Below are 22,870 nucleotides of genomic sequence, written 5' to 3'. Positions count from 1 at the left end.
CACGACGCATGGAAGGAAGCACGTTCACAGCCATTATTTTGTAGCTGTTGACAGAAGAGAAGCAACTAAATCAAATGGCAAGTACAGCACAAAATACGCACAGAAAAATGTTATCACTGGACCAAAGGATGAATGAAAAAAATGGGCTAGCTTGTGGCATTTCGTAACAGGACATTATATTTTTCACTAGAGGAAGAAGTAATGCTAAAAACACTGGAGCTCTCTTCATTCACAGCACTCAAAGAATCCAGGCTTCTTTCCATCTTCATTCTTATTCTCAGAGAAAGCATTATGCAAAGGGGCTTTATCATATTACAGCAGGCCTCTAGCATGCTCCTATTCAAATGGAAACTTCATGCTCATTTTCTAGTTGTTCCCCAAGCCCGAGGATTCATTTCCTCCCAAGTGGAAATTGCTTCCCTTTTCTTTTTCTTTTTTTAAAAAAATCATAGCTCCCCCTTCTTGTCTTTTGCATTCAGTTTGTTCTCATCTGTATGAGGACATTCCTACAGTAGGCTTCCCCCATGTTGACAAAGAGCACATCTGCTGACTACTATGAGAAGCGTAGTGAAAAGTGAGCAATCTGTCCGTTATCACACCAGATGCATCAGAAGGATTTTTTTTTTTTAGAGGACCAGGTTATGTCAGTATCAATATTATAAGTTGCCAAGAAATGCAGTTAGGCCAAGAAGGGCATGCAAAAAGTTGTGTGGGCTTTTTTGTTGGTTTTGTTATCAAAGAGTTGCAAATGAAAAGACCTGTGTAAGAAGAATACTTACGCACGACATTCAGGTTACAGGAAGTCTTAAAATCCTTAGCATCACAAGTGTATGTTTTAATATCCTCGGGGGTACAGCCATGTATAATAAGTTTTCTGACCCTGCCATCAGCAACAATTTCGTACTTCTTGCTTTTGAGAATTTCTGTGCCATTTTTGAACCATTTCACCTTAGCATTCTCTCTGGATACTTCACACTCCAATACTGCAGTGGCTTCCTCTTCGACCGTCTGGTCCTCAAGAGGCTTAGTGAATTCAACTGGGGGTTCTGAAAGAATCATACTAATTAGCCAAGGCATCTCTCCTTTCTTCTGGAAGAGTTGCAAGACCTCCTCAACTTTCCTCTTGTATCTCCCGGGCTTTTTCTATTTTTATGTCTCATTTGTAAGATTTAATTACACACAAATGCTTTTCTCTAATAACGATGTTTCATCATTGTTTGCACATACAGAGGAAGAGCATTTCTAAAAAATGTGAAACATCAAGGAAATAATAGCCAACTCTTGGTGAATAAAGTGATAGATACCTAGTTTGATAATAATTCTTCCTCCAGCTGTTTATTGAAAGCAATAAAAACAGTGGGGACCAGAAGAGGAAGGAAACCTTATGCTAGTCAATTTTGACTTAAAAATAAAATAGTCTGTGTTAGGCCAAAAAGTAAAAATAGACCTTTGAATATTTGGTGAATTATAATGATCTATGTTACTCAACATATAAAGATGAAAGATAATTGAGAGTTGGCATTTATGAAGCTGTGTATTATACATGTTTAAGAAAACAAGCCTGTTATTACCTTTCACGAAGAGATTGGCTTGAGTTTTGAAATCTTTTGCTGTTAGTTGGACTTCTCCAGCATCTTCTAACTTTACATCCCTCAGAGTAAGTGTATGAACTCTTCCTTCTGAACGTGTGACCACCTAGTTTTTTTAGAAAAAAAAAATGCAGTTTAAGAATATTCAAAACAGCAATCCAATATATATATAGGTGTATTTAATTCATTTAGATAAACAGTTTGAAATAGTGCTTTCCAAGTCCTTCTATAATCATAACTATAACACATATGTATTTGAAAATGATTTTAACCAATAGCTTAGAATCCTTAAGGAAATTTTAGGTTTTTATAAGTACCCTTAATTATTACTAAGTGGCTTTTTATCTTGAAATACTGGGCAAATTTTTGTTTATACTCTGGTGTGTGTGTGTGTGTGTATTAAATTTGCCTCCATTCTGTCACTGGGCTTATATATAAAGAAAGAACATAGAAATCATGAAAGGAAGGAAAAAGCGAATTGCATATTATAAGTGGAAAGTAAACCTTATAGTCTAAATGCAAGGTGTTTGCCATGCAACAAGCTAGAACTCGCCTTCCCATTCATTTTAGCAATTGAAATTATTTTGCAAACCAAGTAAAACTGTGATTAAAATAATTTGTACAATTTTTAAATTTTGTTCAAATTACAAGTGAAGATGTTGACTCTTGTGCACCTCAGTACTGGAAAAATCCAGTATCAGACAGGGCTATAATTGTTCACATAACAGTGAACAATGGATAAAATAACTTTAGAAATAGTTAAATCAGGAGACCACTGTGATAGTAGAATATCAAGACAAATGCTGCCATTGATGTTATTATTTGAATAATAAATTCTTGTTGTAAATGCAAGCTTGGGCAATTTGAAGGGGTAGTCTGTAGGACAATGAACTGTCAAAAAGAATACCCCGCCTTTTTATAGACTCTCACTAGGTCCCATAATTGTAGTTTGCATAATTGAACGTAAGGCTACCAGACAGGGTCATCCTGATAGGAAGGATAAGACAGTTAGAGGTTCTTCTAGTCCTATCATCTAAAATTCCAGAAGATGCTCTGTCCTATGTTTGAGATAGATTCTGCTAAGACTTCACTCAGAGTTCAGAATAACTTAAAAGTTTTTTACCAATAGAACTATTTCTTATGTTGGTGTAAAGGAAAGAGTCATGAATAAAGTTTCATATAAAGGTTTTTTCCTTAATAGTTGGGCATGGTTATTAATATAACTTCCTTAATAACCGAGGAAGGCCAAAAACAAACAGGAGGAGGAAATTAAGATATGTCCTAAGAACACAGCTGCTTATTCAAGGGCCTGGTGCTTAAAAGGAAAAAAAAGTTTTAGTAATATATTTCAATATAAATTTTGGACTGTGATTTAGGACTATTTTAAAAAGTATCTCAGGTTTCAATCTGCCCACAGATATATCTTATTTATTAACTTGTTGTTTTATCCAAATTCCTCTGCAGCTACTCTAAAAAATTGGAACTTGGCTCAGAACACAGTGATTCTCAATTAATTGGTCTTATGTAGCAGGCATGTCAAACTCAAAGGCTAACACCGGCCAAATAAATAAGATATGCAGCCCATGGGCCACGAGTTTGACCTGCTTGTTATACAGTGTACCTTGATTATGTTTTTTAAAAAGGAAAAACTAATTGGTACCTTATAAAAATAAATAAATAAGTAAAATGAATGCTGAAGATTTGGTGGTGGATTATGAAAAGTTAATGTTAGATGTTATCCTTTTAAAATATGGTTATTCTGTAATGCAAGCATGTTGCTATAATACAATAGGTACTATGACTGTGACCAAGCTATTAACGTTTAAATATAAAATTATCTAAGGCTATTTAGGACTTAGCAGTGCTTTTGGATTCACACACACACACACACACACACACACACACAATAACACAAGAACACAAAAAACCCAACCCCCCAAACCGCCCCCTGCAAAAAGCAAAAACACACAACTCATTTCTAAATATTTCTTTTGACTTTCTTATTCCAATAACTTGTTTTTGTTTGTTTAGTACAGTATTTGGAGGCTAACCATTTTGTAGAAGGCAGATGAAAGGCCTGAATTAAACTAATAGTGGCAAATTTGTTCTGAAAGACTTAATTAAAAACAAACCTGGAAAATGTAATAAAGTGACTTTATTGCTTCATAGTTTATATTGATTTTTAAAAAGAGACATTTAAGTAACATAAGAGCAAGTTCATAAAAGGCTGAAGTATTTTGGGTGACTAAGTAAGGGATTAAAATTCCTGTGCTAAAAGAGGCACAAAGAGCCCCTATAAAATTATAGTAAGATGATCCTTTCTAACTCAAGAAAGAAGTTTAGTAACAAGAATGCCCGGCTGTCCCGCCCAGCCTCCTTGGTCGTCTGGGCTCCTCTGGGTGGGTGGCATCTCCCAGAGTGATGACAATCTCGCTGCACACGCTTGCGTGTGGTGCTGCTCCATGTGCAAGGCCCCATACATATATATATATATATATTTGTAAAAGAAATGTGAATAAGATTTTTATGAGTCTACATTTTAAATTAAAATAATATACTTTTTACATTAAAATGAATGAAACTGATCATTTAATAGAAAGCTCTTAATTTGACCAAAAGATATTTCATAGAAAAAATTTAGTAGCAAAATAATATCATTTGTCCTTAAGCAGTGTTCTTACATTAAAAAAATCACAAATTTACAAATCTAGAAAGGTCTTGAAAAGTCAACCAAATCTCTGCCTTTAGATGTGAACGCAATTAAACCACAGTTCATAGGACAAATATATTAAGAAAGCAAACTCAAAGGTAGAGATGCCTTCATCATTCAGTTCAATATTTAAAAGATCTCACTATACTTAATTCTCATGCTGAAATTTGAACGTATAGCTGCTTTTTCTGTCCTCAGTAAAAGAGTAGATAAATTGGTGAGTATTGTCTGTATAGTAGGCAAACTGCATTTCCCAGATGAACTGTTACTGAAGTCTTTAATCACTTAGAATATAAGCTTTTTGTTTGGTTTAGAACAGGCCAAAGGCACAAGCCTCCTAATAATTCAACCAACATTGTGGCTCCTTGTTAAACTGAATTCCTTGTTAATTATATTCCGTTAAGTCTTAAAAGTTTGATTTATATTGAAGACTTGATGGCACATTTGATATTATTCCTAAAATATTGAAAAAATTACTATGGTATAATGAACTGTCCAGTGCGTTCTTTTCATGGACATTTTAGATACATTTTATTTCAAGAATTAAAAATCAATGATGAATTATCAAGCTAATTTAAACACACACTTTGTTTTGGGAGTAAAATATATAACTCACTTTAGGTAAATTATATTGTAGGCCTATCTGAAAAACCACCTTTGTTTTTCTTATAAACCAAGGCATAGAATATTCTCAACAATAAAGATAAATAAAAAATAAATTAAAAAACACACAAAAAAACTTAGGCATAGAAAAGCTAACACTGGGAGCTGGTTATTTCCTAAAATTTCTTAAAGTATATTTGTTCATACGTGTGGATAGCCACAGAGCCCTTCTTTCTTGTCAGTAGCATCAGTTGCACTTTAAATAGTCTGCTTGCATTCCAGAATTTGCACAGCTCAAAGCACTTGAGGGTTAAAAATAGCTTTGGAGAAATGCTTAAAGAGCAAATCTGCCCCGAAGTTATCTCAACCACTTGATCAACTGCCTGAAATGGAATTTCAATCCTCTCCTATATGCAGAACTCTAGATAGCTTGAGAATTTGTCGTAAAACTTAATATGCACTGTTGTTGCAGTGCATTCAATCAGAAAACATTTTTCTTTAAATCTTTTTATTCCTTCCTATCACTGATAACCAATGAGTGTTTGACTGTTCTTCAAAAAAAAAAAAGATTTTATTTCCATTCCAACGAAAATATCATCAGCTTAAACCCAGCAAAAATGTGAAGAATCTGTTTGACAATTTCAGCAGAAATTAGGCAAGAGTAGGCTGGGATAGGAAAGAGAAAGGGAAAGGGAGAAGGCAGCGACATAAAAAAGAGCAAAGAACAAAGAACATACAAGTGAAGATGGAAGAACTTGGCTGAAAGAGTGAGAGCAAGACAAGCAACCACACTCCTGCTTTTTACCGTATCGCTGGGCTCCAGTTTCTTCCCTTTGAGATACCATTCCACTGGGATATCCTCATAAGAGAGCTCGCAGTCGAAGGTGGCGGTTTCCCCTGCGGTCACCGTGACATCCTTCAGAGGCCTCAGAAGACCAATGACTCGCGCTTTGCGAGAGGGAGGAAGCAGTGTTGGGTTACTCATTTCGTAATTCCAAGCGAATAAATACAGACTCGGTTAGTAATCTTCGTGGTGGCTTTCTTTGAGAAGGAGAGAGCCACAGGACTGGCCACTACTTTAGCTCCCGTGTGAACGGGGCCCCGTGGTGCTGGGCAGGGGAGAGCAGGCGGCCGGAGAGTGGGTATTCATAGGGGCCCCTTCGTGCTGCTGTACAAGGTCAGCGAGAAATCTGTGCTGCATCTGTCTCTCTGCCAGGCATCAAGTTCCTCTGGCTACATAAGGTATGTGACTTCCAAAATAACTGAGACTCTGATTGGGAGAGGACAAGGGCCCCTCAATCACATAGCCTGTCCATGTCCATCAAACACTTTGCACCTCCCAAAAATGTTAGCCAAATCCTCTCCCGTCCTCCCTTCTCGAATCTGAAATGGCCACACAGCCAAGTTTTTCTTTATAGTGCTACAGACACTTGAAGGACGTGGTCTTTAAGGGCTACATGTCTGAGTTAGATTCTTCTTATAGGTATACCTACTTTGAATGAAAGGATTACAAAATAGGAAAATCTGACTTGCTTAGTTTTTTTTTTTTGTTCAAATGACAAGTTCAATGACATGTGTGTATTGAGATGTCAAGGAAGTAAATACAAGAAAGCCTGTTTCTGTACTTTTAATAATTTTTTCTAATGAATTAAATAATTCCAATTAGTATCTCTCCCATTTTCTGCAAAGCTGTACACTGAATTTTCAGCAGAAACACATGATACTTACGTTTTACTCGGAGGTGGGCACTAGATTTAACGTTGGCAGCTTGGAAATCCACCCCGCCGGTCTGGTCCAGGCGGCAGTTGTGCAAAATAAGGAAGTGCACTTTGCCTTCTTCCTTGATCTCACAATCCTGTACCAAAAAAGAATAAAGCTTTCATAGGAAATAATTTTCCTTGGGGTTTTTTTCCTGAGGATATCATATCTAATTAAAGGGATGAGATTAATAATGGATGAAGAGACAATATAAATTTGAGCTTTCCTTTTGTGGGAAATGAAGCTTAAAAATACCATCATGAAATCAGTGGTTATTTTAGCTATATAATTCTGAACCAACAGGCAGCATCATAGAATACCTACACCCTTAAACCCACTCTGCTAGAACGCAAATAATGCAAATGTGCCTGTCAGAGCCCAGCCATAGACCCTAATATCTCTCTGTGGCTTAAGGTCTGATGGAGAACATGATACTACATTTTAGATGCCTTGCATGCACTCTGACTTTTTGCCTGTCCTTTTCTGTTTCACACAGCTCTTCTGGGTGCTGACAAGTTCAGAAATAGCCTTACAGGTGTTTGGAGCAGTGCCTCTCCCTTGAGTTTCCAGTTGGCATGGATGTCATCTTCAGAGATTTCAGTTTCAAAGCGGGCTGTCTCCGTCTCCATCACCTCCACACTGTACAGGGGGCGCAGCAGTTTTATTTCCCGATCTAGGAAAGTGAAGGTCAGCATGTGTCATTAGCCTCTGGCAGAAAGAACCCCAACAGCTTCAAGAGTAGGCTCATGGAAATTTCCTTACCCTCAATGTCAAGCTTTCCTGAGGTCTTATCTGTCCCACAGTCACAGGTGTACTGCCCGATATCTGATTTCAAGGCTTTCTTTAGGATTAGCATGCGCTTCTTGCCATCTGCTTTAATAACAACATTTTTCGATGGCTTTATTTCCTCTCCATCCTTAAACCATTTGACTGGTGCATCTGCTTTGCTAATTTCACACTGTAGAATCACTTCATCTTTCTCTACAGCGGTATAATCTTGAAGCTTTCCTGTAAAGTATGGATCTCCCTCTGCAAGTAGAATATCAGTGAAAAAAATGTCATTTAGCATCGAGGGAAATGACAAGCTCTTGAAAAGTTTAAGAGGCAGCTCACCGAGTTCTGTGCATATGTTAAATTTGAACCAAATGCTCACTTGTTTATTATGTTCAAAAGTTCTCCAAATGATACAAAGGGAACATGCATGATTTTTACCAAAACCTAACCCATCTGTATTTTATTTTGAAGTATTTTATTAACTGTAGTTTAAAAGACACTATGAAATTTACCTTATATATAATTATGTGTTCCTTTATTATTTGGCTAAATTTCTTAGCAAATCTAGTATGTCTACTTTACCTTTATGCTTTTAGATTCACAAAATTAGTTTTTCTTAATATCAATTAATAGTTTGCCTTTAATAATTTCTATATACATTGGACTTCATATGTAATCTGCTTGATATTAAGGGGCTAAGAAACGGTTTAGTCATGTAAATTCTGTGTTCTCTCTCTTATAAGAAACTTGAAAAAAGCATTTTTATGAAATAATTTTGAGCAAGGGGACAGGAAGTATACATATTCCTCTTTTAAACATAAAAAGGCTCAATAATTAATTGAGAGTTTGAATTTTGACTTTAACTGCCTATTTTGTAGGCCTGGGTCTTTACTCTTTAAATCCTCATATTTTTAGAAAAGATATATTGGAAATAAGCCTGATAACATACATGACAGTTTCTTAAAGACAGGGGCTAACTTCATGCAATGTAACACTTGGATGACTATTTTAAATGATAGCTACTCCACAGATTTCTGCTGAATTTAGTGCAATAAGATTAAATTGAAAAGGGCACCTACCAAGTACCGTGAGTTTAGCTTCTGAACTTATTCCCATAGCTTCTACTTTAATTTGAGAGGTATCATCAAGAGAGAGGTTTTTGAATGTGATTGAATGAGTTTTCCCCTCACTGTGCATTGAGACCCGCTTGCTGGTATGCAGGCGCTGGTCATTCTTGAACCACTTCACGGGGATGTTGTCATGAGACAGCTCCACAGTAAACACGGCATTCTCCCTCTCTTTGGCTGTCACATCCTTGAGGGGAGTGAGGAATTTGAGCCGGATTCCTATCCAGAAAAAACCCCAAGCTCATCAATTCCAGCCTCGGAAGGAGGACATATAAAAATAAAAGCAAAAAAAAAAAGTGAAGATGGTCTAACTGATAAAAACATTTACCTTCAATGATCAGTTTGGCACTGGTGTGCTTGTCTTCGGCTTCAAATATGTATTTTGCTTCATCTTCAAAAGCAGCCGATTTGATCACCATCGAATGCTTAGTACCATCCTTTATAAGCTCCACTCTGTCATCACCTGTGATTTCCTGGGTTCCTTTCAGCCAACGGAAGGTTTTGGGCTCCCTGGATACCTCACATTCAAACTTCGCCTCATCTTTCTCAAAGACTTTCACGTCGCTGAGAGGGGTGATGAAGATCAGGGGCAGTTCTGAAAGGGAAGGATGGGTGGGTGAAGCTAGACTATGCTTCCGTTCATGACTCTGGTCAATTCCGGATATCAGAGGAAGTCTTAAAAAAATACAAAAGCCTAGCTGACAGGTGGGGCATACCTTTCACTTTCAGATTGGCTGCCGATTTAGCATTGGCAGCCTGGAAGGACACCTCTCCTGTCATATCCAGCTGGCAGTTATAAAGAACCAGAATATGCTTCTTCCCATCCTCGATGATTTCACAGTCCTGTTTGGATCAGGGTGAGAAGGAAAGAAAAAAGAAAAAATAATTTTCATAACTGGTTATTCCTCCAAATCACTGAGAGTTTGCATACCAGAAATGTGTCTTTTTTCACCCTAAACAAGCAAGCAAGCCCCCTTCTGTGTGTGAGCAGATAATCCTGACTTACAGGGGATGCAGTCAAAGGCTCTCCTTTCAGCTTCCACTGGCCATGGACATCTGGCTCTGAAAGTTCAATTTCAAAGCGAGCTGTTTCACCAACAAACAATTCTACTCCATAAAGAGGTTTTTCCACTTTTATTAGTCGAGCTGAAATTATACCAAGTTTTGTTAGATTGACTGAATAAGTAAACTGAAGGTTTCAAATAGGGTAAATTTAAATGTTTTCAGCGACTTACCCTCCACAGTGACATTTGCGTTCGTCTTGTCTGTGCCACAGTCACACACATATTCGCCTTTATCGCTAAATTCTGCCTTTTTGATTTTTAAGATGCGGCGCAGGCCATCTGACTTGATGGAGTGTTTGGGTGAAGGTACAATCTCTTCGCCATCTTTGAACCATTTGACTGGCACATCTTTGCTCACTTCACACTTGAGAATAATCTCATCCTTCTCGACTCCAGTTTTGTCATGTAATTTCACAGTGAAGTAGGGATCGGCCTCTGTAAAAGATATTCAGCAGATAATCAGAAGAATGTGCAAATAAAAGTTTATTAAAGAGTTGCAATTTAACTACCACCTGACCCTTACATCTAAAAACAGGCTATTTATTTCTAGTTGGTTACATTTACCTAAGACCTTTAGGTGTGCTGTAGACTTCAGGTCCTTAACCTGAACTCGTATCTGGGATATATCATCCAATGTCACTTCTCTTATTTCCAATTTGTGAGTCTTGCCCTCGGATGAGATGAGTACAGTTCGGCTTGTGTGGAGTTTGGCATCGTTTTTGAACCAGACGACATGCATTTTTTCATGGGAAAGTTCACAGACAAAAGTTGCTGTTTGACCTTCTTTCACTGTTTGATCTTCAAGAGGCGAAATGAATTGCAGTCTTACACCTGCAATGCAAGCACGGATAAAATGCTCAGGAAAACAATTTACCTTCAGAAATATTCCACCCTAATCTGCATGGGTGAAAGGATTTCACATGGCATTTATTTATTCATCTTTTCGAATGGAGCTCCCCTTTGTTTAAAAAAGAATCGGGGGGCTGTTTAAGTGGTAATGTGAAGATAAAGGGGTGCCGATCACCACTTATAACTATGAGAACTTAGTGCTCTATTTTTAAAGTCATATATTTGTGTGTCTAAATATGGGATGTTATAGTCAGATCTCACCAACTCTTACCTGTAACGAATAATTGTGCCGAGGTCTTCTTGCCCTCCACCTCAGCGGTATAGACTCCTTCGTCATCAAATTGAGAATCATTGATAACAAGAATGTGTTTCTTCCCATCAACAATGATATCAAACTTGTCAGAGGACTTGATTATATCAGGTCCCTTAGACCATATGACATTTGCCTCTCGAGTCAGGACACATTCAAACCGAGCCTGTCGCTTTTCTGGAACAGTGACATCCTTCAGGGGCACCGCAAAGTCAAGCTCAATTTCTGAAAAGCAAACAATAAGAATGAGGTTCTTCACAACGCGGAGGGACATGAAATGAAGCTGAGCCCACTCCTGAGTTCTACTAAAAGCCCTTACCTTTCACGGTCAGAATGGCAGTTGTAACGGCATTAAGTGCTTGGTAAAGGACTTCACCAGCTTGGTCCAGCTTGACTTTGTGCAAAGTTAAGAAGCGTTTCCCACCTTCTGCTTTGATTTCACAGGTCTGAGAAACAATAGTGTTAGTTAGCATTTCCGTGAGATAAATTCCCTAGAGGAGAAAAGTTTCTATAGTATAGACAAAGATTTCTATAGAGTTTAAAAGTTTACTACTAATAACATAACTGAAAATGTCTTATCATAAAATTTTTTTAAAATGTCCGAGTGGTCTATAAAGAGTGCATCAAATTTCTTCCCCTTTTTGACATTTAAGAAGCCTGAAGTAACTCTATCATTATTGCACCAAATTTGAATGTTAAACCTGAATTTATAAAGTAGTTATCATGTACGACAAACACTGAAAGAGGAAATTACTCACAGGTGAGGGCCTCAGAAGTTCTCCCTTCAGTTTCCATTGTCCGGGAACGTCTTCTTCTGAGATTTCCGCATCAAAGCTTGCACTTTCCTTCTCATAAATGGTAACATCCTCTATTGGTTTAAGCAGCTCCACTTCACGATCTGTATGGGTCAGGGATGAAATACCACAACGCTTTAAACTGTCTCACAATGCTTTGCTTTCATGTCTTTTGGGTTGTGTTATTTTGCCTTAGGCACACATAAAACTTATCCTTTAGAATAAAAGATGTAAGATTCTTATACCTCCAAGTGTCAGCTTTGCAGGGTATCTTTTCCCTTCAATTTCCACTGCATACTCATCAATATCTTCTGGCAGCGCATTCTTAATTTTGAGATGCACATAGTTTCCCTCTTTCACGATCTCAGTCTTGTCATTTGGTTCCCAGGGGATTTCATCATAGCCTTTGAACCACTTGATGTTCGGCGTATCCCTTGCTATATGACAGGTGAAAACAGCTGTCCCCTTGGGTTTCACATGCTGATCTCGGATGGGTTTCACCAGCCAGTCTCTAATGACTTCTGCACGAAAACGAGGTCAGAAAAAGAATGATCTAAGTAACTTCCCTAGTCAATTTCAGAAATAGAAACATTATTCTCCAAACTGGACCTAATTAATCTGCTCTGAGGTATTGATACTCCCCCCCGCCCCCTCTTAGATAAGGTACAAGACAGCTGATTTTCTGATCCTGGAAACTAATAGTCTCTCTTCCATTTTCTTAGTATAATAATCAGACGAACAAAATTTCCCAGCAAAGTACTCACCTACTACTTTCACACAGGATGAACACTCCAGATTGTTGGCATTTTCCACAGTCACTGTGTATGTCCCAGCATCGAAGTCATCTGCATCGTTGATGGTCAGGGCCCGCATCAAGCCAATGACCCCCGGCACAATTTTGCCAGGTTTCTCCACCACAATCTTCCCATCCTTCCTCCAGACCACGTCGCGTTCTTTGTTTAACTCGCAGCTCAAGTACAATGGCTGTGTTTTGACCACTGTGACTTCCTCTTCAAGCGTTTTCACAAAACGCACAGGAAGTTCTGGGAAGAATTTCAGCAAAGACTTTTCAATACATACAATCCTTTCAATGAAAGAAAACTTAGAAATAAGAGGTTTTGCCTAAAATTACAATAAGAGCTGCTCCACAGTTTTACTGTATTAAACTGGAATACGGACCATATGCAGAAGACAGGAAATTACCTTCTACAATCAGTTTAGCCGTGGAGGTCTTCTCTTTATTTCCCAAACGTAAAACACAGGTGTATTCACCAGCATCAGAAAGTTGAACATCAGCGATATGCAGCTTTCTGTCTTTACCATCTGCGGTGAATCGGTGCTTTGGGCTCTCCCGGATGCTGCTACCATCTTTCATCCAGGTTGTAATTGCAGTGGAGGGGGAGACTAAACACTCAAAGACTGCAGAAGAGCCAACGGACTCTGCTTCGGTCAAGACGATGTCTTTGATTTCTTTTACAAACTTGAGTGGTACAGCCTTTAGCTGGTAGGTGAATGGGGCTTCATCAGGAGGTTTCTCCCCACCACTTCCTGGTCTTAACTTTTTCCTTTCAGCTTCTACTGGTGAAGGAGTCTTTTTGGCTACACCCACTTCAAAATAAAATTTAAAAGTTGATTTGGCATTTCCACAAGGGTCAGAAAGTGCACACTTGGCTGCCTGCCAGATAAAACTAGTGATAGAGCAACTAGAGAATAACAGAAAATTAAAGATTAGGTCATTGGAAGGCCAATCATATTTATACTACCCTCTTCTCGACGGGAGTATGAGATGACATAAGGAGTCCATGAAAATAAATGCTCTTCATTTTCTCAAGTTTTAAACCCAAATGTAAAGTGTCTAGATTAATGTCTATTTTATGTGTCATGTGTAAATATCGTGTATATGACAAATGAAGCTAAGAACGCATAGAATTTTTATGCTAAAATTAGCTGGTTATATAGTACCCGCTTGAATAATATTAAAGGTATATTGCTTAAAGTATCAGAAGACATACTAGCTTTAGCAAAATCTATTAGGAATAGCATGGATTGTTACATATTTTGAAAAATTTCCCCCCTCGAAAGTAAAGTTTTTTTTCCCCAGAGTGAAAGATTACAATTCAGGTATAAGGAAATTAATCTTACCTTTGATGGGAGTTTTGGGCTTGGCAGCCTCCTCTTTAGGTTTGGCTTCTGAAATAAAAAAGAAAACTTAGCATTTAAACAATTTTCAGACTTATTTCATAGTTAGTAAACCATGTGAGGTGAATCGTACTCTTCATTATAAGTATTAATGCAAAAAAGAGAAATTGATTTTCTATGATCTCTATGGAGAATGGACATTTCTAACAGATATTTTTGATATATCCAAGAAGTCATATTCTGAAAATAATGTGACTAAGCTAAACTGCCACCAATATAGTTAGCATTAAAACATTATTTTCAGCAAGTGCCTTTATTCTTCTTCCATTTCTGGAAGGCTTACTCTTGCCTTGTAAGGAGGAGTTTCATTCTTATTTAGCAACACAAAGTATTTTATATAGTTACTTATGTGTTGGTTATGTGTACCAAGGATATGTTTCTGTTAACAAGGAATCAGTGTAGAAAAAAGGGAATGGCCCAGAAGTTACCTATAACTTCCTTTTTTAAAGTGGGCAACAAATCCAGGCAAGGTTAAGGAAAAACAAAGGGTTTATGTGCTATACACATATGGATTCCTTTGAAAGTTTCCCTTAGTTAGACAATGAACTAAAGCAGAAGCAATGAACTAAGGAAGTTCCTACATTTAGAGTTTAATTCAATTATTAATGCAGGGGCTAATAAAATGTAGAACCAGTTCTCTAGCTTCAGCCCCTGGGAATGCAAGAAAAGCTTTATTTTTACACATAATTAATTGGCTCAATAGCAGTTACCATCTTTTTCTGAACTAATAAAAGGTATCACATTGCAATTATAAAAGTTTAAAAATAAGAATGCCCAAATCATAAATATCAGTGACAAACTATTATATTTTAAATATTAAAATTTTGCTATAGCTAAAGAACATAACATTGTCTCATGTCATTAAACACAATAATAACCAAAATATTTCTATAGGGCTTATTATGTACCAGGCAGTGTGCTAAGTGCTTCACACATATTTAATGCTCTCAGTAATCTGACAGGGCAGATGTAATTATTATTCTGATTTCACATACTAGGAAATGAAAATTTAAAGACAGTAAGTAACCAGCCAAAGTTCAAATAACAAGAATGTGTATTTACCAATCATAAAAACACATCAAATCACTTTTGGTTTTGAGATTAACACCTAAGTAAAGAATTAGTAATAGCACTTGAAGGTTGTAGCTGAGATAATTATACCACTTAGCACATTTAAGAAAATTATGATTGATCTTACACTCTTATATAGATTTAAAGGTTGAACCATCCTGTTTTTTTATTTTATTTACCATTTTAAGGGTGCAATTCAGTTGCATTAAGCACGTTCACAATGTTATGTAATCATCAAATCATCAACACCGTATATATCTGGAACTTTTCATTGTCCCAAAATACGTCTTTTTTTTTTTTTTTTAAGAGAAATGATTCCTACAGGACACAGGAAAAAGCTGAAACTCCATGGGATTTCTGTGTGCATGTCCTTAGAGAGTGTCTGACTGTCTCCTTAGTTTTCATTATCCTGGAACATATTCATTACTTCATCTGAAGAGCATATAAGGAAATGGTGCAGCATAGGAATTTACATTCTAATTAAAACAATATGCACCCATTAGGTGAGAGCTTAGGGTGGGTAAAGGATATCAAATGAAGAAAATTTAATTAAGAATTTACAAACCTCCACAGCTGAAATAATGCCTAGTTTCAACATAATGAGGGCTTAAATTTAATTCAAGTATGAATATTTTTATTAAGCCATCAAAACAATCAGCCCAGCTGATGTGGCTCAGTGGTTGAGTGTCAGCCCATCAATCAGGAGGTCAGGGTTTGATTCCAGTCAGGGCACATGCCTGGGTTATGGGCTCAATCCATGGTGGGGGGCATGCAGGAGGCAGCCAATTAGTAATTCTCTCTCATCATTGATGTTTCTATCTCTTCCTCTCCCTTCCTCTCTCTGAAATCAATAAAAACATATTTGAAAAACAATCAACAAGAAAACTATAGAATAAATACCTGCTTTCTTTCCCACGACTGGTGCTGTCACTGGGGCAGTGATGGGGGCTGGAGCAGGCTCCATGGGAGGTGGTTTGACTGTTTTCACTTCTGTAGAGAGATGTCCATTGCATTAATGTATATATTTGCAATTTCATAAAACCTGTTTTGGTGGCCTATTTGCCTCTTCTGATGTAACTTCAAAATCTTTCAGTGACTAGTTCTTTGGAGAATAATATATTCTAAATATAATGCAACCTACATATAATATAATGATATACAGTATATTCTATATATTTAAGATATAATATTAAATGAAATATAACAATATATATTGCCACATTAGAAACTATTTGCTACATACTGACTCTTTCTTCTAAACTACACTTTGTGTAAAGCATGAAAGAGTATATTGTTGACATTGGGGATCAGCTGGCTTACCTGGTTCAGGCTTTGGTTTTGGTTCAAGTCCAGGGAGAGGTATTGCTGGCTTTATTTCAGGCACTAAAAGAATCCATGATAATAAACAGGTTATCACAGTATTTTTTAAGTTTTCACAAAGTCAAACCAAAATTAGGCAGACATGTCTTGGAAGATATTAGAATTAATACACATAGTCATCAAATCAAGTATTTGATCTACAAAATATTTGGAAAATACAGTAAGGCAATTTTATTGGTTCTAATGTTGTTACTCATCTCACTGCCCCAAGACATATTTTTCTTAGTATTTAAAACTTAGTAATTTATTAACAAATGGGGGATCATTAGCCCACTGCACATGAGAGGGAAATGGTAAACACAATCAAGCTGACCAGATTAAGGTCACGTGTTCAAAACTTTTTAAAGAATATATTATTTTCATGTTATGCATGCATATGTGCATGTTCAAATCTTTATGCCAGTATAATTATATTTTAAATGATGCATATTTGTATTTTTAGAAACAACTAAAAAATTGCAAGTTTGTACCTTTTGCTGGTTCAGGAATTTTCTTTTCCACTTTCGCAACAGTAGTTGGGGGTGCTTCAACCTCAACAGCTTTTGGAGGTGGTTCTGGTATTTTAAGATAATAAGGTTATTTTTAGTGATATTTAAATATTTTAATGCTTAGAAATCAATTATTACTTAGAAATCAGTAATTAGATCAAACTGGTTTTCAAAAGTTCAGTTGATGGCTTTTAAAAAAATCTATATTCTGTCAATTACTTTTTATTCTCTTCTTGATTCTGATTTAATTTTTCTTTTCCTTATGCCATCCACCTCTCCCCCAACCCCATTATCTCTCCCTTTCCAAATCACTTTCATAACAATTACCAATAAATAACCCTTTGATAATAGGCTTAGGATAGAAAGAAACCTAGCCCATTTGAAAGCCCCCAGATGTTATGAAACATTTGCTGACACCCTCCCATGAAGTTATTCTCAGCCAACCTGATTATTTCACAATCATTTCTACTGAAAGAACTTATGAGGCAAGTAATCAAAATAATGACGTATAGGCAAGTACATGAGTGGATTTGAGAATTACTATGTAAATATTTCAACAGAAAGCAGACAATGGAAAACACAGATGAAATATGAAGCTATGCTTATAGTTAAATCCACTTATGTTTACAAGATAAACCTTTTGTTAAATGTTCATTTTGTTAAAAGATAATTTCACAAATTGTTACTGAGATTCCTACCTGTAGGTTTTTTAACTTTTTCTACTTTTTTAGGTTCTACTTTAGGTTCTTCTTCTTCAGATCGCTTTCTCAGAACTTAAAAGACAAAAAGGTTTATATGTAAACCAAGACGAACAAATGTAGATGTTGAATGAACTTGACAAATACAAAGTAATGTACAAAGCAAGGAAAACGACAAGCATGCAGCCTGACCTAGTGCACTGGGAAATTCGTATTTATACTAAAAATGATTTTAAACCAAAGGTTGTGTTAATTTAGAATAGCATTCAGAGTTGCTTTACATCTATATCAGTAGCTATACTGAGACAAGTCTGTGCCAGTAATGACCCAAACACAAAATGAATAATTTGAATAAAAACAATTCTAACCATAATTTATTTTGTAATTTAATGAGGAGTATTTAAATAAGTATAAAGTTTACTGAAATGGAGACATCTAAAGAAATGTAGGTTAGAGAAGAGTAATTTTTTGTGAAGACAAAGTTAGAAATTGATTTTTCATCTGAATATCTTGCTTCTGATTCTTTAATATCTAATTTGTATAAAATACTAGAAGATAAAGTACTAAAAAGAAATGTTCACTTTTAAAAAAATATGGGTTTTTTTGTTCATTGTGGTGATCTTGTGTCATATTTTGAAACTGAATACTCACTCAATTTAGTCTTAAATAGTTTGGTGTAATTTAGAGTATTTAATACGTTTAGTATATTTTACTACATAATTTGATCATGAAAATGACAGCTATGGTCATTGTTATTAGATTAGAATATTATCAATTTAGTTATGTCTATTAAGTGAATTTCAGCATACTGTGAACACTCACAAAATTTCTGTCTTCTTGTAAAAAAGTTATAAAAATTACAGCCTTAACTTTTAATGCTACTACAAATAAACTTCGATAAATAGGGAATCTAATTAAAAGAAAACCAAGAGACAGAAGAATTTTGTAAGCTTTGAAGTATATCTTTTGTATACTCAAAGCTGATGTGATGGTTGAAAAATACTGTACCGCTTTTGAGAACAACTTCTTCCTTTGGTTGAGGTTTAGGTTCGGGAAGTAATTTGCGAACTTTCTTTTCAACTCCAGGCACTTAAAAGAATATGATTTCAAATTTTGAAGTGAATTCATATAAAAACTAAATGTCAACAATAAAATGTCTCTTTGAAAACTAGTTAACTACGTACAGTGCATAAGCAATAATTTTTGTCACATGTAAATATCACAGAATTTAAATGCAAATAATACACGTCAAGTTATTTTCTCTACAAACATCTATATAACCTTGTGATGAAATTCAATTGCATTAACTACAGGCAAATACACTCAACTTGAATGTATAGAAGATGCTGTTCTATATTAACTTTATAAATTTTCCATCAAATACACAGATTTTGACAGCATCTCTGCCTCAATCTGCAATTGTAGATTGCCCAAATCTACACCGGTATCTCCTCAATATGATTATAAAGTAGAATATACTCATATTGGCAGGTGAAAGTGTCCTTATTCAATCTTCTCCACTTGGGAGAGAAGAAAGCCAAAGGATCTGGTTTATGACCTTGATGTTGGGAAAGGGCCATTATCTCATTTTCTTAACAGCAAAGAAGTAACCTTTCTTAAAGTCTCTGTTTTGAAATAATACTAACTTAAAATTATGGACCTATAGAATGTGGAAGCTAGTGTTGACATTATTTTTTTATTTTTTAAAATATATTTTATTGATTTTTTACAGAGAGGAAGGGAGAGGGATAGAGAATTTTGAAACATCAATGAGAGAGAAACACTGATGAGCTGCCTCCTGCACACTCCCTACCGGGGATGTGCCCACAACCAAGGTACATGCCCTTGACCGGAATCGAACCTGGGACCCTTGAGTCCGCAGGCTGATGCTCTATCCACTGAGCCAAACCGGTTAGGGCAGCATTATTTTTTATGAATAAGAAAATGTTCTTGAATTTAGACTAAAAGGGACTCAAGGTATTCTAGATTAATTCACTCTTGTGTATTTAGTGAATATCAGGCATGGAGTATGCTATTAGTATATAGAACAACCTCCTGAAATTACGATAGTCCTTACAGATTTGAATGGAAGAAAAAAAGAGAAACACTTGGTGATCATTAAACTTTTTCCCTTCTCTATTGATGTCTACTAAAATTTAAGACATTATTTATTTGTATCATGTAATATTATATTTGTTTACTCATATGCAATCTGAATTTCTTAGATATTTCTATAAAATTTCCCATTTAGTGCTTTAAACAAGACATTTGCTACTCAATAAATAGTTTTTTTTAAAAAATGTGATAATGATAACCTTGCCTAACTCTTCAAAATTTAAACATTTAAAAGGCAAATGTAATTATTTTATTTTTAAATATTTTTTCCTATCTTTTAGGTAGAATTTTACAAACATTCATTTTTTTTAAACAATTATAAATTGTGCTGGCCTTCAATACTAATTTGGAGTTACCAATATTCTTAATGTAAAACTATTTTTATTGATTGAACTTGGAGAAACCACCAAGTAAGTTGGGATAGCATAATATCCTTTACTTCCATAATGGACATAGTGAAAATATACCAGTGCATTTGTTTTTCCATATAATTTTATTTTTAAGAACAATGACATTTGAGACTCAGGTGCAGAACACACCATAATAGCTATTATTTTTAAAGCCAATATATGTTACTTCATGTCATTTTAATGTTTATAAGTGACTTTGTAATAATACTTTACTAGCTAGTATTCATAGTAACATTATTTTGTAATCTTCATTTTATTTTTGAAATATTTATTAATGAAAAGTCCCATGAAAAGATTATTCTGACCAAGTTGTTTCAAAAGTAAATTCTACTAACCTTACAGAATCAAAAGGACTTACTGCCATTTACATAGTTCCAGGACAAATATAAATGAAAGAAAACTTTCTGTTTTTGTGAAGTAATTGTTTCTTTTTTATTTAATTTATTGGGGTGACTTTGGTTAATAAAATTATGTAGGTTTCAGGTGTTATAATTCTATAATATATTATCTGTATACTGTTTTGTATGTATACCACCCCAAGTCACATCTCCTTCCATCACCATTTATCTCCCCCTTTACCCTCTTCTACCTCCCTCTACCCTATAACCTTCATTTTATGTCAAGAAATGCATATTCAGATTGGTGATTTTCCCAAATTCCAGAGTGAATCAGGAGCAGATTCAATTTCTGGGTCTGGATGTGTTAATTACTTAAATAGAAAATAGCTCCCCACTATACTTACTAGAAAAATTAAGAACTCTATTTTAAATAGATGCTTTCTAGACTTGTATTATTAATTTATTTTTCTTTAGGGTCTAGGCTTAGATAGGGAATATATATTCAAAGAGAAATTTTGAAAAATGATGTGCAGTGGTAATAAAATTTCACTAAAACATGAGATCTGTACACCGGAAAAAAAATGTCTTGGAGTCACAGAGAAGAAAGTGACAGGAGAGCCATGAAAAAATCCATGTGAATAATCTTAATGCGGAGAAGGAAGACATGGCTTATTTTTAGTGCTTATAACACTGGCTAACATATTGTTGTTCTGGTGTAATTCCAAAGCTTTCCAGCACTTTAACCTAAGGTGTATCCCGATATTAATTTCAGCTAAGCACCAAAATTTTATAGGTAATTGCAAGAAGACATATGTAGATGAGACAAAGATAAGCAATATCTACCCATATAATGGATGAAAATGATGAGAGACAAAGGAAGCAACACTCATGAGCCAGGACCATAAGAGGTACAAAAATACAAGAAATGAATGAGACTACTGTGATTATGTAAGAAATGTTGAAAAGAGAACATTCTAGAAGACAGGAAGAGCAAGGAGTCAGATGCAGGAAGACTGCATATGAGTGCATTTTCCAGACTGAAATACCTTTCACAGGCTTAAGCTCCACCTTCTCTGGGACCTCGGGTTTTTCAGGAACTTTCTTCGAAACAGCTTTAAAAAATAGAATCTTGCTTTTATTATTTGTATATTTAGACTAGGCTGAAGCACATTATTAAACACCTGCTCCAAGAATCAAAACCAAGCTTTGGTCATAACCAAGAAGCATTAATAACAGCCAAGAACAGCCACCACCAAGCATATCAAAAGCATTCAAACCATGAACACAGACTGCAGTTTTACTCCAAAGTGCAATCGTCAAGTCTGGCTGAAAAGGAAGATAATTTTGTTTTTTGCAGAAAAACGAAAATTTTATTTGAGTTTAAATTTTACACTAAGAGCAATGTATTTAAGTGTGTGTTGTCATGAAGTATCAATCAACACTTGGGTAGCCTTTTAAGAAGTGCCCACTTTTTTCTACATCTGACTTAAAATGCCATAAGTTCCTCTTATTGGCCAGGAGAGTTGTTGAAGGGCAAGAATCACTGGAAGTAAAATCTTATCCTGGAAGATTCTGGGTTTGTACGTGTGTGTGTGGAGAAAGTATTCATCTAAGATTATGTGTAGATAATTTCAATTGGGAAATTGCATGACACCACAAATAAGACAACATTTTATTAAAATAAAAAGAATAATATGCTTTTGGCAGTTTATTTCAGCTTTTAAAGAACATATATTAAAGAAGTTATTAAAAATTAAGTAATATTGCATTAATTCAAAGACAAGTTTAAATGCAAAAAGAATGAAGGGAACTTTAACACTGGGAGGAGATGCTGGCTCAAATGTACCCATCATCTCTCAAGCCATGTTGAAGATGACCACAGAACACAATTCCGCTTTTACCAAGTTACAAAAGAAAAAAAGTGGGGGAGCATGACAGGTCACTTATATGCGTTCCTTTCCTGGTATATGAGCACATATAAGCTATTCAATGCCATAACTGTATTACTTATAGAATACTTGGAAGCACACGACATTCCTTAAGAACAAAGTTTTGCCTTTTGCATAAATTTGTTACTGCAATATTAAAAATATTTTGCAAACATTTCTTATACATTTCACATGCATAAGATTCCAAAGATATGCCTAGCAATGAGGCTTTGAAATCAGAAAACTGTTTCTCCGCACTCCGCATAAAAAAAGTTAGTCGGGCAGATGTCCAGGATGAAGCTCACAAAAATGCAGTTCCTGGCATTTGGGGCAGCAGGCAGGGCCTGACAAGGCACCTGGAGCAGCATGAAACACAGGTCTCTATGCAAGGCCCACAGCTTGATCATGTCTGAAAGCACACACTTGTAAACATTCTTGCAAGCGCCACTTCAGATGACTGGGTAGCAGGTTAATAAAACTTTAGAAGTAGCATTTATACCTTTAAGTTGGAATACTTTCTCCTTCACGTCTTCCTTAGGTGGAGCCGGTGGAGGAGCTGGGGGCTTTGGTTTGAATTTTGGTTTCTCAATGACCTTCTTTTCAGGTTCAGGTTCAGGTTCTTAAAAGAGTATTTCAGGAAAGTTAACATATGTGTATATTAATTA

At 35.7% G+C, this 22,870-nt stretch overlaps 1 protein-coding gene across 1 annotated transcript in view; it reads right to left on the bottom strand.

The window, feature by feature from the left end:
* Positions 1-22,870, bottom strand: part of TTN (titin) — a 283,199-nt gene that overhangs the window by 97,253 nt on the left and 163,076 nt on the right. The window contains 26 exon segments of the mRNA XM_015561820.1: positions 780-1,046; positions 1,572-1,695; positions 5,708-5,850; positions 6,631-6,757; positions 7,194-7,333; positions 7,423-7,689; positions 8,514-8,780; positions 8,890-9,156; positions 9,278-9,404; positions 9,568-9,707; positions 9,797-10,060; positions 10,190-10,456; positions 10,746-11,009; positions 11,104-11,230; positions 11,543-11,682; positions 11,824-12,099; positions 12,343-12,621; positions 12,782-13,186; positions 13,721-13,768; positions 15,749-15,838; positions 16,169-16,231; positions 16,699-16,788; positions 17,415-17,489; positions 18,423-18,503; positions 21,324-21,389; positions 22,705-22,824. Of these exon segments, the coding sequence (XP_015417306.1) occupies positions 780-1,046; positions 1,572-1,695; positions 5,708-5,850; positions 6,631-6,757; positions 7,194-7,333; positions 7,423-7,689; positions 8,514-8,780; positions 8,890-9,156; positions 9,278-9,404; positions 9,568-9,707; positions 9,797-10,060; positions 10,190-10,456; positions 10,746-11,009; positions 11,104-11,230; positions 11,543-11,682; positions 11,824-12,099; positions 12,343-12,621; positions 12,782-13,186; positions 13,721-13,768; positions 15,749-15,838; positions 16,169-16,231; positions 16,699-16,788; positions 17,415-17,489; positions 18,423-18,503; positions 21,324-21,389; positions 22,705-22,824 (4,524 nt within the window).

The sequence above is a fragment of the Myotis davidii genome, unplaced genomic scaffold, assembly GCF_000327345.1.
Source record: "Myotis davidii unplaced genomic scaffold, ASM32734v1 scaffold370, whole genome shotgun sequence".
NCBI lineage: Eukaryota > Metazoa > Chordata > Mammalia > Chiroptera > Vespertilionidae > Myotis > Myotis davidii.
The sequence above is the reverse complement of the archived record's forward strand: the minus strand, read 5'-3'. Positions and strand labels throughout refer to the sequence as shown.